The 18,233-nt window shown below is 37.7% G+C and overlaps 2 protein-coding genes and 1 pseudogene across 3 annotated transcripts in view; all 3 read left to right on the forward strand.

The window, feature by feature from the left end:
• Nucleotides 1–18,233, forward strand: part of LOC139314882 (protocadherin gamma-A4-like) — a 234,618-nt gene that overhangs the window by 17,630 nt on the left and 198,755 nt on the right. Inside the window, exon 1 of one of the 2 annotated variants that reach the window (XM_070940844.1) lies at nucleotides 903–3,320. The exons of the other annotated variant lie outside the window; for it this stretch is intronic. Coding sequence (XP_070796945.1) covers nucleotides 903–3,320 — 2,418 coding nt within the window. Of the gene's footprint in view, nucleotides 1–902; nucleotides 3,321–18,233 lie in introns of those variants that run through there. 2 annotated transcript variants of the gene reach the window in all.
• On the forward strand, nucleotides 8,381–11,301 carry LOC139313844 (protocadherin gamma-B5-like). Its single transcript, XM_070939320.1, has 2 exons — nucleotides 8,381–10,801; nucleotides 11,200–11,301. The coding sequence occupies exons 1-2, from the start codon at nucleotides 8,381–8,383 to the stop codon at nucleotides 11,299–11,301; spliced, it is 2,523 nt and encodes an 840-aa protein (XP_070795421.1).
• LOC139313845 (protocadherin gamma-B5 pseudogene) lies at nucleotides 13,597–16,032 on the forward strand (annotated as a pseudogene).

An 18,233-nucleotide genomic window follows, 5' to 3' on the forward strand; every position in this document is an offset into this window, starting at 1 on the left:
TACAGAATATAGCATCATTAGAATTGTTATAAGAAAAATGTTCTTAATAACTTGAAGAAACGTATTTACTTCATTTATCTCATGCAAAATCAAAAGACCAATAATCTACCACCAATTTTCCAAGATGGAAAAGTTAAACTTTATGAAATAAAAGTATTAAATACCACTTCACCTCTGTTTGATATGCTAGTGCTTCAATTAGCATTTATGCTACAGAACTGCCTTTTCATTTTCCGCCACCCTGCTTTGTCTTGCCTATGGATTCCAGAGACCCTAAATGGACAGGCTCAAGAGCAATTTATCCATCCAAGTCACCAAGATATGCCCAACATATTTTGCAACTCTCCTATTTGCAGGTAATGGGAAAGTGGGAGTAGGGTCTCATTTGCAATATATTATATTAACTCAAATATATAGGTCAAGTCTTTGAAGATTTTTCATTTTTTATTTGATGTAGTTTTCAGTGAAAAACTTAATTATTTCTGACTAATTGCAATTATTTGTAACCTAAAGTAAATAATACATACATGGATTGTATGTTAGCTTCTAATATTGGGTAGGCTTCTGCTTTTGTGTGTCACCAAACAGTAACCAGGTTCTATTTTATTACTGTTGTTCTACTTTTTCATCTTTGGAGGATGGAAAGCATAATTTTCATTGAGACAATCAGCCTGATTTGTGACTACAGGTAAAGTAATATTAACATAAGCAAAGAAACATTACAAAAAGTACCTGTAATTTTTGGGTTGTGACCCTGGGTGTCGCTGTTTACCAATCTGGCAGAGAACTGCTCAGAAAGCTCAACCTTCATATCTGTGCTACTCAAATACCTAGACTACAGAACAGCTAGATCATAAAGAAGAGACATACAAGCACGGGCAATTCTTGCTTGCTGGAAGTAAATGGAGAAAAGAAGCTACAGAGAAGGAATTCTACTACAATGCCTTATAATGGTGAATTCTTGGAAGATTATTTCTGGTCAACTCCATTATTCTATTCCAGAGGAAGTACGCAAAGGTACTATTGTGGGAAATGTTGTGAAGGATCTGGGAATAGATGGGACGCAGCCTTTTAATCATGGACTACGCATTATTTCTAATTCAGGTACAATTCAGTACTTTGAACTTAATTCCAACAGTGGTCATTTACAAACCTGTGAGAGAATAGATAGAGAAGAGATCTGTGGAACAGGAAAGAAATGCATCTTAAAATTTCAAATCCTTGCTGAAAGCAAGTTAAAGTTTTATGTCACTGAAATAGAAATTGTGGATATAAATGATAATGCTCCTTCCTTTCTTTCAATAAGATGGGAACTGAAAATCAGTGAAATATCTATTCCTGGTTCTAAATTCTTTCTACCAGAAGCTCAAGATCCAGATCTGGGGATGAATTCTATACAACACTATGAACTCACAGCCAGTAACCATTTTTCTTTGGAAATGCAAAGCAGCCAAAATGATGTCAAATCTACTAAACTGGTGTTGGAAAAATCACTGGACAGGGAAGAGCAATCAGTGTATGATTTCATCCTTACAGCTTTTGATGCGGGTGAACCTATCAGGTCTGGCACACTGCAAATTCACATCTTTGTTCTAGATGCAAATGATAATGTACCAGTTTTCAGCCAACACCTCTATGAAGTAAATGTCAAGGAGAACATGCCTAAAGGATCCATAGTGGCTACAGTGATGGCTATTGATATGGATGAAGGAATCAATGGAGAAGTAAAATATTCTTTCCAAAAAATAACAAAAAAAGGCTCCCAAATATTTATGATAAATTCGACTTCAGGGGAAATTATCCTTGTGAGGAGCCTTGATTTTGAAACATCATCAACATATGAATTTGAAGTGCAAGCCATGGATGGGGGTGGGCTGAGTGATAGGACAAAGGTTGTGATTTTGGTTACAGACCTAAATGATAATGCACCTGAGTTAGCCATCACCTTTGTGATCAACTCGGTGCCTGAGAACTCTCCAGCTGGAACTGTCATTGCCATTTTAAATGCCCAAGACAGAGATTCAGGAGACAGTGGAGAGGTTAAATGCTCAATTCCCAGCAACCTCCCTTTTTGGCTCAAGAAAACAATGGAGAGTTTCTACAGTTTAGAGACAGACAAAGCCCTTGACAGGGAACAATTGCCAACTTACTCTATCACTGTTACAGCAGTGGATAACGGGGCACCACCACTCTCTACATCTGTGATTATTTCACTCCAGGTGTTAGACACAAATGACAACCCTCCACAGTTTTTGGAATCAAAATATACCTCCTACCTTCTAGAAAATAATCCAAAAGGTGCCTCAGCCTTTTCCCTTAAAGCAAGTGATCCAGACTGGGAAGAAAATGCCAGAATAACTTACTCCATCATTGATAGCCAAATGCGGGACTCACCCCTCTCCTCCTACCTCTCCATTAATTCTGAGACGGGGACCGTCTATGCCCTAAGCTCCTTGGACTATGAGGAGATTCAAGAGATTCAGTTCCAGGTCAAGGCTCAGGATGGCGGATCCCCATCACTCAGCTCTAATGTCTCAGTAACTCTCTTCATCTTGGACCAGAATGACAATGTGCCAGAGATCCTGTACCCCTCCCCTCCTGCTGATGGCTCCACTGGAATAGAGCTGGCCCCTCGCTCTTCTGAGCCAGGTTACCTGGTCACTAAAGTGGTGGCAATAGATGCAGATTCTGGTCAGAATTCCTGGCTCTCCTATCAGCTGATCAAAGCAACAGAACCAGGGCTCTTCACTATGGGACTCCACACTGGCGAGATCAGGACTGCTCGGCTTTTTCTGGAGAAAGATGCCCTGAAGCAAATCCTGGTGGTTTTAGTGAAGGACAACGGCCAACCACCTCTCTCTGCCTCAGTCACTCTCACGGTTGTTCTGGCTGACAACATCCCTGAAATTCTCTCAGATCTGAGCAACATCTCAGCTCCTGTAGATCCTCAGTCAGACCTCACATTTTATCTGGTGATTGGTGTGGTGTTTGTCTCCTGCTTGTTTTTTACATTCCTCCTTGTTTTATTGGCCATCAGATTGTACAGGTGGAAGAATTTGAAATTGTTAGAGTCAGAAAGTGTACATTTTAGTGGTGTCCCCGTGTCGCAATTTGTTGGGATGGATGGAGTCCGAGCCTTTCTTCAGTCTTACTGCCACACTATTTCACTCACCAGAGATTCTAGAAAAAGCCACTGCAATTTTCATGAGGAAAACTGTTCAAATACTCTGACCAATCAACCTCTAACCTGTGGGGTGAGTGACCCTATCCTAGCCTGTAAGGATTTAAGTTTGAAGAATGATGAGCAAATCTTAGTCAAGGTGAGTTTAATATTTCAGAGAAATTGTGTATTTTCTTGATCCTATAAGCCTTATTTATCTCCACAGTTTTTACTCTACTGGGATCCTTCAGCTTTGTCCTGGAGTCTGGTAGGATAATGTTCATACTGTTGATATGAACACTGTTTCAGAATGAATGCAGACTATTATATCTGTCATATAGATCTACTTATTTGCCACTATTTCATTATTCTTGTGACATGATAAGGCAGGCTAATTTCCTTGTGTATCAATTTTCTATTCATAATGCCCATAGGAATCCTATAGTTCCCCACTACTATCACCTTATCAGTTCAGGCTGATGGAGACTGGTCCAAAGTCATCCAGTGAGTTTCTGTGGCTGAATGTATAATAGGATATTTTCTAGATGGGTGGAGTTCTAGAATTCTCACTGATGATCTGAAGAATTGTTGAGGCACCATAGAATTATTTGTGTACCGCATAACATTGGATGTTAATCTATAAATAGATACTCTGGTTGTAGCACAAATGTGATTCTTAGTCACTGAGATCTTAATCTGAGAAGAAGGAATGAAAAAGAATTTCTGTGTAGGTTCCATTGTAGCTAAATGTGGGCTTTCTGCAAGCATTTCTGCAGATGTATTTTCTTTACACAAAAACTGGTGAGTTCCTTTTTTTTCTAATAAAAGCCCCTCTAAAAGGAACTTTACTTGAAATTCTGTTCTGAGACATTTCACATAGATTAAAAGTCCATTTTAAATCCCATCACAACAGAGTATTTCCTGTCTAATGGGAATAGTGAAGTAAACCAGATTTTTATTAGTTGTGATAATATACTGGACCTATTTGCGATATTATCACATTTCTTGAAGAAATGAAGAAAGTTTGGTATTTTAGCTATAGCATTTTTAGAGTTCTTTTGTCCAGTAATTAAAGAAGCAACAGCAGTAACAATAGCACTTAGACTTATATGCCATTTCACAGTGCTTTACAGCCCTCTCATAGCGGTTTACCAAGTCAGCATATTGCCCCCAACAATCTGGGTCCTCATTTTACTGACCTTAGAAGATGGAAGGCTGAGTCAACCTTGAGCTAGTCAGGATCAAACTGTTGGTAGTCAGCCTGCAATACTGCATTCTAACCACTGTGCCACCACAGCAATGGTAAAATGGCAGTGGTAAAGGAAGAAGAAACTTCCTTTACTATATGCGATGTTTCCTATCATCCTGAGAAATAGAGTAATCAAAGGCTCTATTTTGACCTGCAATATTGCCCACAAAGACTTGAATAAAGAGATGCACATATTATTAAAATTAAGGAATGAATGCCGCCTTTTGTAAAGATTATAGGATTATAATTCTCAGCTTTTCAACCTGATGCCTTAATTTTTCAACTATGGTGTGCTGTATGGCGGGTGTCAAACTCGCATTGACATGTCATCACATGACATATCGCAACTTTTCCCCCTTCGCTAAACCAGGGGTGGGAGTGGCCAGCGCGTGATTCATCCAGCCTGCAGGCTGTGAGTTTGACATCCCTGCTGTATGAATTTAGCCCAAAGTAATAGCTGAGATTCATAATTACTCTCCCCCCTCCCAGTCTGATGAAGTGTTACCTTTGACAGGGTTGTGCTTGCACAAACAGAGCTGGTACATAATTTGAGAGTACTCCTGAATTTATGGTTCCTGCTTGAGGAGTATGTGACAATCTTTGTTAAGATTCAATTTGTGCACCAACTGTACCCATTCCAGTATAAGGAGGCCTTGCTTGTGGCCCTTTCCTGGTTGGACTAGTTAACATGCTGTACATGTGCTGCCCTTGAAGATCCCCAGGATGTTACAATTGGCACAGAATGTGGTAGCATGTGTGGTGTTGGGCTTCCCGCTATTTACTCATATTACATTGTTGATTTATGTGTTGCACTGGCTCCCAGTTTCTTTCTGGGTGCAATTCAAGGTGCTGACAATCACCTTTAAAGCCTTACGTGGCATGAGGCTAGGTTATTTGTGGGGCCATCTCCATTTGAGGTTATCTGCCTGCTATACCAGGACTGATAAAGTAGGCATGTTCCATGTCCCTTCTCTTAAATGCTACTATCTAGTGAGACCTAAGAACTGTGTTTTTTCTATATCAACCTGTGGAATTGAAGCTGGATTAAATGATGATAATGCACCCCATTTTCAGTAAGAGTGTCTGTAAAACAAAGTGTCTGTAAAACCAGGATCTAGGCTTCTTTAAATATTGTCATAATCCACAAAATAATTAAGTTAATTGCCCAATGATATATTCCAAATATACTATTTTGTCTGGAAGTTAAGCAAAATGTCTAGGTGTCATAAATACTGATCTGTTTTTGGAAAATTCTTCAATAAAGGGGACTCCATTTATAATAATAGCTATTAATGAGAGTAATTTGTCCATATGGTGTTGTATTTATTTATTTATTTATTTATTTTTTATTTCAAATTTATATACCGCACCTTCTCCCAAGGGACTCGGGGTGGTGTACAGCCAGATAAAAACATACAATACAAACATTAAGAACAATTAAAAGAATATATATTAATTTGGCCCCAGTTTAAAATGACAAACCAATTAAAAATTTAAAATTTAAAAATATGCTAAGCCAACCTGGCTTGATGAAAAAAGAAAGTTTTAAGGGCACGGCGGAAGGCACCGAGGTCTTGGATTCTCTATTATTATTATATTATATGTATTATTCTAAATAATTCTTTTATATTTAAGTAACAGTTTACTGTTTTTTTAATCTTTTATATAAAATAAGTGTCACTGAAGATATCCTAAAAGAATCCATAGTCTGAACAATAAAATCCAGTAATCTTGATGAAGTAATCAATCATGATATAAATTATGCTTTCAGAAATATTGAGGCAATCACTATTCAAATATTTCTAAAAGGGGGGCACAAAGGAATTAAAACAAATGTATGGTGACCTGAAACATCAGTTCATGAAGCATGTGCTTTGTCAGGAACAAGAATATGACTGAACCATCAAGCCCATTGACAATTATCTCTTCTTGCTAATAAAATGATATACTAAAGAAAGCTACAGCTGATTCACCATAAAATGAAATTTTCAGAAGGAAGCTCAAAAACCTGGGGTTTCAAGAGGCGTTATCATCCAGTCTTCCAATCTGTTCTTCAGGTCACTGATGGGTTATGCAAATGGTATCAATAGGAGAGATTTGGTTTCTGGAAACAAGGTCTGAATTCTTGAAAGATGGTCTGAATGGTCTGACTGCTAGCACAAAATAGGTTATACCTCACAAAGATCAACAAAAATGTGTTTGAACAAAGCATGGCAACTTCATTAGAAGGCCTTAAATATTTTGGAAGTTGAAATGAAAATCTCATTTTCTATATACTAATGCCCAGAATTTTGGAAACAAACTGAATCTGAGCCCTTAAAATAGGAAGGCAAGTGTTATTTAATTCATAAAATAGAGACCCAGTGGCTGGAATATAGCAATTAAAGGATGCAGTTTGTTTAAAAGGGAAAAAAGCAATAGAAAGCAGGGAGAAATTGCATTATTTGTTAATAATATTCCTTCTTGCTCAAAAATCAAAATGAATGAACTGGTCAATATTATCAGAAACTATTCAAAAAGTCATGAAGTCATACAAATGGGAAATCATTCCAATTGTTGGGAGGCCCAGCCAAATATAGACCTTCCAGGAAATTTCTGATTTGTTGTGCTGATAAATTTCACCTTCAGAGAAAGGAGGAAGAGTCAAAGTTCTAGCTCATAGAAACGGCTTAACTGAGGAAGTGGGCAAAGCACGGCATTGAGGGAATGGCAATGTATTGCTTATGTTCTTGATTTTAAGGGAAACTAAAAACTAACCATAGTCAGACCAAGGATAAATGGTATTGCATGGGATAGGAAGGAAAAGGATCCAAGACAGGATAAGTTCTTAAAAGAGAAAACAGAATTGAAAACAATTCTACTGTGAAGAAAAATGAAGGACAGCAGACCAGTCCAGAACAGCAAATCAGTATAGCTACAGAAAAAGCTTACTGAAGATCTAAACACGAAAAAGAAATGAAAAAGATCACAAAGGAAGAGGTCAGACAGATAAGCTTAAGAGTGTAGAGCTGGTATAAGGAAAGCAAAAGTTTAGAATGAATTAAAGTTAGAGAAAGTTAGGTAGTGGCATTGTTGAAACAAACCTATTAGATATGGATGCATCAGAACTGATTTTTGCCTCCTTCCTTATCCAAAGAAATACCTGAAGATTCTACTTTAGATTTGTATCACTATATGTAACATATAAGGCTTGTGGAGGCAGGGTAATGAGGTATGTTAATTGCCATTTAAAAGTGCTTTTCCATTCAAAATAGTATCTGCTACTATAAACTTCTACTATAAGCACAATGACTTCACAATATCTTTAAAAACATACAGGGAATTTAAAGTAATATCCATATTGATTTAAGGAAGTTGCATATATATTTCTGGAAGTTGTTACTGAAAACAGCTGACAATATTATAACATCTTTAAAAAGTCTGAAAACAATCTAACAAACAGGCTACTGCCTATTATGCAGATAGGCTACTGCCTATCTGCATAAATACTGCAGATATTTATACTAATCGTACACTTTTTTCCTCCGTTAAACATATATTGTACCAATAAAACTCTAACAAAAACATTTTTATTTATTGCATAACTGGCAAGAACTAATCTGAAATTTAAAAGACATTGCATTATTACATTTAGGAGATTCTTTGTTATTTCTTTCTAAAAGCCTAGATCCAGACATTTCTTGCAGTTCTGCATCTAAGACTCAGAGCGCCGCTGTTGGCCAACATAGTTCCCAGAAAGGAGCTGGAAATCTAATGGGGCTTCCTGCCTTCTGACAATCCAGTCACCGAGTGCAGCCCAGTCAAAGAGCAGGATTGAGGGATACTCACCCACCATGGCAGAGAAAAGAAAACCACTGCAGTGTAGATAAAACTCAGGAGAATCCTAGGAACTTCTTGATGCTTTCTTTCTAATGGGAATTTAAACTCCTCATCTTACTGAATTGCATAAAGCACTTTTCACCGCAGGTGGGATGGACGGCAGGAGCAAAGCTAAGAGCAGATCTGGAAAAAGGCAAGTACATCTCCTCTTCTTATTGTCTTTCATCTGCCAGACTGTCTCAGAGCACCTTCGCTATTCAATTCCAGAGGAAATGGGAAAGGGTTCCATTGTGGGGAATCTTGCCAAGGATCTGAAACTGAGTATTGCAGAAGTGGGAAATCGCAACCTGCATATCCTTTCTTTAGGCAAAAAGCAATACTTCTCCATTAATGCTGAAAATGGGAATCTGTATGTAAAAGACAGGATTGACAGAGAGGAAATCTGTGGGGAAACTGCACTCTGCCCCATCAGTTTTGAAGTGGTGAGTGCAAACCCCATGGACATATTTTACATAACAGTAGAGATCCAGGATATTAATGACAATGCACCACATTTCTTAAATGGTGATATCAAGCTAGAGATAAGTGAATCCACTTTACCAGGAGCCACATTTCTTCTTCGACAAGCAGAAGATCCTGATATTGGAACAAATTCCCTCCAGAATTATCAACTAAGCATTAATAAGTATTTCATTTTAGCAATTAGCAAGCAAGACTCTTTAAACAAGTATGCAGAATTAATGCTGGAAAAACAATTGGATCATGAAAGTGAAAGTACTGTTAGTTTAACCCTTACTGCTCTTGATGGAGGAAATCCTGCAAAAACTGGAACAGCCAAAATACAGATTACAGTCATAGATGCTAATGACAACCCACCTGTCTTCAGTCAAAAAGTATACAAAATCAGCCTCAAAGAGAATGTGTCAAAGGGATCTACTGTAATACAAGTCAAAGCTACAGACAAAGATGATGGTTCCAATGGCCAGATCAACTATTGCTTTAGCAATATTGCCGATAATGTGCATCGAAAATTTGAGTTAGAGACATATTATGGAATTATAACAATAAGGGAAGAGCTAGATTTTGAGGAAACAGAGAAATACACAATGGTGATAGAAGCAAGAGATGGAGGTGGCTTAGTAGCTCATTGTAACATTGAAGTAAATCTGGTAGATGCAAATGACAATGTCCCAGAAGTGATTCTCGCTTCCTCATCCAGAGAAATTCCTGAAAACTCTCCATTAGGAACATTGATAGCCCTCATCAATATAAAGGATAAAGATTCAGGGGATAATGGGGAGGTCAGTTGCCATTTACAGAATGCTTCCCCATTCAAAATAGTATCAGCAGCTAATAGCTACTATAAGCTGCTAACAGATGGTCCCCTAGATAGAGAAAGCACTCCAGCATACAATCTTACAATCACAGCCACAGACAAAGGTACGCCCCCTCTTTCTACGCAGAAAACCATCTCACTGGAAATTTCAGATATCAATGATAATGCCCCTACCTTTGAGAAATCTTCATACACTGTTTATGTGGCAGAGAACAATCCTGCTAGCTCCTCCATCTTCAGCATCAAAGCTGTAGACCCTGATCTTGGTCGCAATGCTAGGATCACCTACTCCATCCTCACTAGCAAAATAGAGGCATTACCTCTCCCATCTTACCTCTCCATTAACTCAGAAAGTGGCACCCTCTATTCTCAAAGGTCTTTTGACTATGAGCAACTCAGGGAGTTTGAGGTACAGGTGAAGGCTGAAGATGGAGGCTCCCCCCCTCTCAGCAGCAATGTCACATTGAAGTTGTTAATCCAGGACCAAAATGACCAAAGCCCTCAAATTCTGTATCCTTCCCCAGGAGCAGAGGGCTCAGCCTCCTTCGAGATGGTGCCTCGCTCGGCAGAGATGGGGTACCTGGTTACAAAGGTGGTGGCTGTGGATGCCGACTCTGGGCACAATGCCTGGCTCTCTTATCATCTACTGCAAGCCACTGAGCCAGGACTCTTCACAATTGGTGCCCACACGGGTGAAATCAGGACACTGCGGACGTTTCTGGACAGGGATGCTCTGAAGCAGAAGCTAGTGGTTTTAGTGAAGGATAATGGGCAGCCCCCGCTCTCTGCTACAGTCAGTCTCAATCTGATTTTTGCTGAAAACTTCCAAGAGGCACTGCCAGAAATAAATAACCAAACCATGGATTCAGAGCAACAGTCTGAGCTCCAGTTCTATCTAGTGCTGGCCTTAACTTTGATCTCCTTTCTGTTCCTCTTGACTGTAACTCTAGTCATTATGATGAAACTCCGACAGTCAGGGAATCTGAAATTTCTTCCATGCTTTGTTCCCACTCCCCATTCAAGCAATGCTATTATATTCCCACCAAATTATGAGGAAGGGACTATTCCTTATTCCTATCAGCTCTGCTTATCATCCGAGTCCAAGATACATGAAATTACTTTTCCAGCACCCAAAGTTCAACCTGCAGAATGTATTTCATGCAACCAAAAATCTGGCGAGATTTTGGCCAACAATGGAATTAATATCCTAAATTCTGAGATGGCTAAATCTAGTTTGGTGAGTTTTCTTTTCTTTCTTTTTCTTTTTTACCAGTACTACCTTTATAGTCTAACCATCCTTTAAAATATATTATGGTATATTGCTTTATAGACACATTTTACTTTATATTACTATCTCTTTCATCTGTTGTTTCTTATAGCTTTATTGTACAGAAGAACCTCTACAGTTTCAGTGGTTTCTAATGTATCTTTTATAAATTGGAATTATTTCAAGATCAGATTTTGGAGCAAGTGTAGTCTCCTTCTAATTGAAAATATATTATTTATCTGTGTGTGAGAGAGAGATAGTTTGCACATATGCATACATATATGTCAAGTTGTGTATTAAAAAAAAGAGAGTTGTGGAAAGTGGGAGCTACTCATACTACCAGTGCTTTGACACTTTTTTTTTCATAGATCTTTCAATTTAATGGAATAAATGGAAAGGGGCCCAATATTGTAAGTTCAAATAACATGTTGAATGCCTTGAATGAAAAAGCAAAAAATGAGCACAAATAACCTACAAGTATGAATAACAATTGATGGATTTCTTATGCTTCTTCAGTAGTAGTTTCCAATTCTATTCTATTGGAAACCTGGGTTGAGATATAACAGCATATCTAAAACCACCTTTGGTATATGAATTAATGTGATGTGAATAAGCCTAATTTATGAACTAATCCATAAAAATATTGTTACAAATATTGTTACAGTTGTAAAAGCAAATTAGAGTTTGCCAGATACCTCTTTTTTCCCAAGAAAGATATGATAATGCGAAACAACTTAGAATTTAAATATTAATTTTTTAAATATTTTTAAATAGATTTCTTTCTTTCCTTTCTGATGTCACTTTTTTATATAAAGTTGTCAAGGCAGCTTGCAATTTAAAAGTCTAAATATTAATTTCATTTAAATAACAAAACAACAAATCCCACTTCACCACATTTCATTATATACCAGTAATACTGAATGGAGGTTGGGTATGCAAAGTATGAGTAAGTACAGGCTAAGGATTACAATTTTTTTGGGCTTACACTGTTCGCTATGGCACTTGATAAGCAGACCAACAGAGGGCTTATGCCATACTAATTAATCATGCTAGTCACAAAAAATATTGGGTGTATTTAGATATATATGGTTTTAAACTTAACTATTAATTTATAGCTTCTAGTGGTGTATCCTAATTTAAACTTCAGGAGTATATAAATAGGGTCTCCAATTATGGAATGAAAGAAGCCTACAAAAGGCCTAGGATAGAATAAGAGTAACTTGGTTGTTTCTTTGCAAGATTTTTACTATTTGCTCACATTTTTCTATATGTTAAAATATCTAAAATGCATTCCAAACATATCAAAGAAACACAAATGTGATAAGGAAGAAATATAACTGAGGAAATGCAACTTTTTACAACTTTTGATTGAAGGACCTGCAACCAATTCCTTTGTACTTGTACGACCAGGAACCGTGTAGGTGTAGCTCGGAAATTGAAAAGAAATGGGCTACTTCTCTGAAAACATCATTACTGATTAAGTTGTGCCTAACTGTTCTGCTCTTACTTTATTTCTTTAATATTCTTCATAAATCTGCTGTTTCAATCCTGCACTGAATTTTAGAATGTAAACTTCTCAGGTGTAGAATTTGTCTTTTTGGTTGTTGCACTAGAGTAACTTGTTCAATCCAAACATTCTGAACTTCAGTTTATGAAATACTCAGGCAACATGGCAAACAACTGTATTTTAAACCATTCTGTATATCAATATGGCTGAATTTTTGGTTTGGACATCAGGTTTAGTTTGGTTTTTAAGTGTAACATAACTGCAAACCTTTCATATTTCATGTTTTTCACATTCTATTTTATTGCTTTGGATTCCATGCATTTCTGAGCCTAGTTGTTGTTCCAATGGGATATCCTATCTCCAAATGCTTTGAACCAAATGAATATATTTTCAAAATTGAGGCAACCTGCTTTTATGCTAATACTGGATAATAGACCAACCAGTTTAAAATTACAATCAAAAGGCCAACATCTAAGTTACTGAATTAGACTCCTAACTAGGGCTCATATTTTAAGTCTTCAGTATTAAAAAGAACAATGTTACTATATTAAATTTAAGGATCTCAAAAAAAGATAAGAATATCAGATTTAGATTATCTTGTATCCTTAATAAACCAAACTGGAGCAAAATTAATTCTGATGATTCAGGAATTCTAATTATTTTTAGAAAAAAATCCAGTTCATAAAAAACATTTCTTATGCCCCTTCAAGGAAGAAAATTCCACAGACTCCTGGAACATTTCTTATAGTGATTGGAAGACTTTTTCCATTTACTCTGCTTCTTCCTATTTATTTGTTTGTTTGTATCCCAGTTTTATTATTTTTACAAATAACTCAAGGCTGAAAATATATCCAACACATATTCTTCCTATTTTCCCCACAACAACCAGGGGGAAAAAAAGAAACACCAGAATACCAACTTTTCCAAAATCTGTTGCTTAACATAGCATTTATTTTGAACATACCAAAAACGGGTCACATCCAAGTACTTTTGAATATATCCCTTGTAGCCTTTGGCCTCAGGGTGTCGCTGTTAACCAACTGGGACACCGAAGAGAACGGAGAAGAGTTGCTTGTTATACAGATGCTTCCCAAAGGAGGATTCTGGCATTTCGTTAAAGAGAGGGGAAACAGCAGATCACAAACGCAAAGCAGTCTTGCGAAACGGGAAGGTCCCAGACATTAAGAAGAAACGAGAGTGTTTCTTACTATTCTGCATTCCGATGAGATTTTGAGGCAGTCACTTTATCGCAGAGGAGATGGAGCGAGGGCAAGGAGGGAATGGCAGAGCAATCCGAAGGCAAGTACTATCGCTCTTAGTCTTGTTGGTTTCCTACCGAGCCGTTTCCGAACAGATTCATTATTCCATCCCCGAGGAGATGTCAAAAGGTTCTATAGTGGGGAATCTTGCAAAGGATCTAGGACTGAGTCTCAGAGAACTGGCAATTCGCAAAATGCATGCCATCTCTGTGGGCAAGGTGCAGTATTTCACAATTAGTGCAGAAAATAGAAACCTCTATGTGAATGACAGGATAGATAGGGAAGAAATATGTGGCCATATCCCACTGTGTGTTCTTAATATTGAATTAGTGATTGAAAATCCGTTAAATATTTACCATCTAAAAATAGAGATACAAGACATTAATGATAATTCTCCACAGTTTCTCAGTAGCATAATCCAGTTGGAGATAATTGAAACAACACAAATAGGCACCAGATTCCTTCTTGGGAATGCCAAAGATCCAGACATTGGCACAAACGCTTTACAGAATTATCATCTTAGCACCAATCCTTACTTTACTTTGGATGTGAAAGAGAGTCAAGATGGAAATAAATTTGCAGATTTAGTATTGCAGAAACCACTTGATCGCGAGAGTGAACCAACGGTTCAGATAACACTTACTGCGCTAGATGGCGGGAAACCCAGAAAAACTGGAACAGCCCAAATATGGATCAATGTCACCGATGCCAATGATAATCCACCTATATTCACTCAAGATGTCTACACAGTCAATCTGAGGGAAAACCTACCAGTTGGGTTCCTAGTGCTGCAACTTGTAGCTTCAGATAAAGATGAAGGCTCAAATGCACAAATTAGGTATTATTTCAGCAATATACCGCTGAATGCAAATAAGAAGTTCAGCCTAGATTCAACCAGTGGAATGATTTCTCTTGTGGAACCATTGGACTTTGAGGAAAACTCAGAATATGTGATGACTGTAGCAGCAAAAGATGGAGGTGGATCAATGACCCATTGTAAAGTAGAAGTAAAAATCCTTGATGAGAATGATAATGTGCCAGAAATTATAACTGCATCTGTTTTTAGTCCCGTTCTGGAAGATTCTCAGTCTGGGACAGTTATTGCTCTCATCAATGTACATGACAGAGATGCTGGTGATAATGGAGAAGTTACTTGCTATTTGCAAAATAATTTGCCATTCACGATTCTTCCATCATCTAAAAATTACTACAAGCTAATGACAGACAGACCTCTGGACAGAGAAAAAGCATCTCAGTATAATATTACAATCACAGCCATTGACAAGGGAACTCCTCCACTGAGCACAAATAAAACCATCTTACTGGAGATCTCTGATATCAATGACAATGCTCCTGCTTTTGAAAAAGCTTCCTACAGCATCTATGTGCCAGAGAACAATCTTTCTGGTGCCTCCATCTTCCAGATTCAAGCCTTTGATCCAGATGTAGATCAAAACTCACAGATCACATATTCAATCCTCACCAGCAACATTGAAGAATTTCCCATCTCCTCCTATATCTCCATTCACTCTGAGACTGGCATCATCTATGCCCAGCGATCCTTTGACTATGAGCAGTTCAGGGAATTCCAGCTGCAGGTGAAGGCCCAAGATGGCGGGAGTCCCCCTCTCAGCAGCAATGTCACAGTCAGGGTGTTTATCCTGGACCGGAATGACAACAGCCCCCAAATCCTGTACCCTTCACCAGACTCCAAGGACTCTGCCCTCTTTGAGATGGTCCCTCATTCAGATGAGGCAGATTATCTGGTAACAAAGGTGGTGGCTGTGGATGCTGATTCTGGACACAACGCCTGGCTCTCCTACCAGCTGATTCAAGCCACAGAACCAGCACTCTTCACTGTTGGCTCCCATACGGGTGAGATCAGGACAGCTAGAACCTTTTTGGAAAGAGATGCTGTGAAACAGAGACTGGTCCTTCTGGTGAAGGATAATGGACAACCGACTCTCTCGGCCTCTGTCACTTTGAACCTAGTATTTGCTGAGAACTTTCAGGAGGCCCTTCCAGAGATGAAAAACCAGATGAAGAGTTCAGAGGATCAGTCGGACCTGCAGTTCTATTTGGTGGTGGCCTTAGCTGTGATGTCATTTTTATTCCTCTTGTCAGTGATTCTGGCCGTTGCCATCAAACTCAGGCAGTCAGGGAATTCCAGTTTCTTACCATGTTTTGCTCCTGTTTCCCATTCCACAGCTGGAGTCATATTTCCACCCAATTTTCAAGATGGGACCCTGCCTTATTCCTACCAACTTTGCCTGTCCTCAGAATCTAGAAAGAATGAATTTACCTTCCTGACACCAAACGTTCATATTGCAGAGAATGTGCTTTGTGGTGAAAAAACTGAGGTGCCTCTTTCAAGCAATGGAGAAAGCATTTTGCATCCTGAGTTGGAAAATAACAGGAAGGTAAATATCAATTAATTGCAAACCCCATAAATCCATTCCCTAAGAAGCAGCATCCTCATATATTAGTTTATTCAGAAGCTGATTCTATTCTATTTTACTGTTCCAACACCTAAAATTATATTTCTTTCCAATATTTCACTGAGCCATTTAACTTACCCTTCACAGAAAATGGAATAATTAATTTGAATTGTCCAACTGAATACAATAGCAAGGTAAGTTTTCTTTTTTAAAGATTTCCATAATATTTAAAAGAGAAATTATCATACTAAGTTTAGTTTCTTGGATCTAGATAGTAAGTGTTCTTATGAAGTAAACAATTTTAGACTAGTATTTTTTCTACTTAAATTAATGATACCTTTTATAATGGGGATTTAAGTACTTATCAAAACATTTTTCTGAGGTACTATTTGATTTATTATTGGATAGATTAATTTCAAAACTATTAAGGAAATATACCAGGTAAGGGAATTCCCTTATGTCATAATGATTTTAGGAATATGCCGATCTGTTTCATTTAGATTAATCATTTGACAATTTTTTATTCTCTGTCTAAAAATACTCATTCTTCAGTCCCCTACACTCTTTTCTAATATTATAGGTCACAATGCCACTATATGTTACTTAATTTAGACAAGTAAATATATCTTATATTTTACTATAACAAAATGTTTCTAGAACACAGAGCTTCCCCAGGTAATAGTTAAAATTTTTAAAAAATTAAATGGTATGTAGTGCTCATGCTCCCATCAAAAGTGCTGTAGTCATGCAAAGTTAATAAGCGTGGAACTAGGCACTATAATATAAAATGTGTAATTAAACTAACACAGAATTAAATTCCTGGTCAAAGGCAACAGTCATAGAATTTTGCCTTCATATCTTGTCTTCTACTGAATGTAGACATCTAAACTAAAGCATCCAGGATAGAATCATAGAATGATAGAGCTGGAAGTGACCTTTGAAGTCTTCTAGTCCAATGCCCTGCCCAAGACAGGAGACCTTATACTACCCTGGGCAAATGGATTTCCAATCTTTTCCTGAAAACCTCCAGTGGTGGAATACCTGTGACTCAAGGAGGCAAGCTGTTCCATTGCTTAATTGTTCTCACTGTCAAAAAATTTCTCCTTAATTTGAGGTTGGATCGCTCTTTAACGAGCTTCCACCCAATACTTCCTCTCCTGCCCCTCATTTCTGTGATTCAAGTACTGGAAATCAACTATCAGGTCACTCCTAATCTGGATCTTTGTTATCCTTTTCTTTGTTAGACTAGACATTCCTAGTTCCCTTAACCATTCATCATTTGGTTTAGTCTCCAGACCTCTTATCATTTTTGTTGCTCTTCTCTGATCTCTTTTTCAGCATCTTTTTTGTATCATGACAACCAGAACTGGATGCAGTATTCCAAGTGTGGCTTCACTAGTGCAGTATAGAACAGTACTATCATTTCTTGTAATCTTGTTCTACCTCTCTGTTGATGCAGCCTACAACTTTTTTGGCAGCTGCAACATATTGCTGGCTCATGCTTAAGCAATGTCCACTAGGTCACCTAGATTCCTCTCATGGCAATGACTACTAGAATAGGTACCACCTATTCTATATCTATGCATTTGGTCCTACGTGCAAGACCTTTACTTTTCTGACCACTGAACTGGATAAGGCTCAGAGGTCAAGTCTGTCAAGATCCTTCTGAATTTTGAGTCTATCTTCCAGCGTTAGGAATTCTCCCCAGCTTGATGTCATCTGCAAATTTAATGAACTCCCCATCTATTCCTTCATTTAGGAAATTTATGAAGATGATAAGAACACTGGGTTCAAAACAGATAGATGGCACTCTAGATAGTTTCTGTTTGAACACAGTAAGGGAAAGGCACTAACCTTAACATCTCTGCATAATTGTCACTGTCAAACTACTGATTCTGTTGGAAAGCTCTTTCTAAAAAATCCATTTGCAAATGGCCTTGTTAAAATTGTGTTTTTGCATGTGCTACATGCAAAATGACAGGGGGAAAAGTCCTGACTTCTTTCTGTATTACATCCTATCATGGATTTGAAAAGTATTACTTGTCCTCTCCTCTCCTCTCCTCTCCTCTCAATATTACTTTCTTATAATTGTTAATTACTCATACTTGGTCTTAGTAAAAAAACAGGGCACTAAATATATAATTAGGGATTTTATTTCTTTCTCAGCCTAAACTATTATCTCTTTTCATACTGGTTAA

This window comes from Pituophis catenifer, unplaced genomic scaffold, assembly GCF_029215685.1.
Source record: "Pituophis catenifer annectens isolate HBS135680 unplaced genomic scaffold, rPitCat1.0.hap2 SCAF_3, whole genome shotgun sequence".
NCBI lineage: Eukaryota > Metazoa > Chordata > Lepidosauria > Squamata > Colubridae > Pituophis > Pituophis catenifer.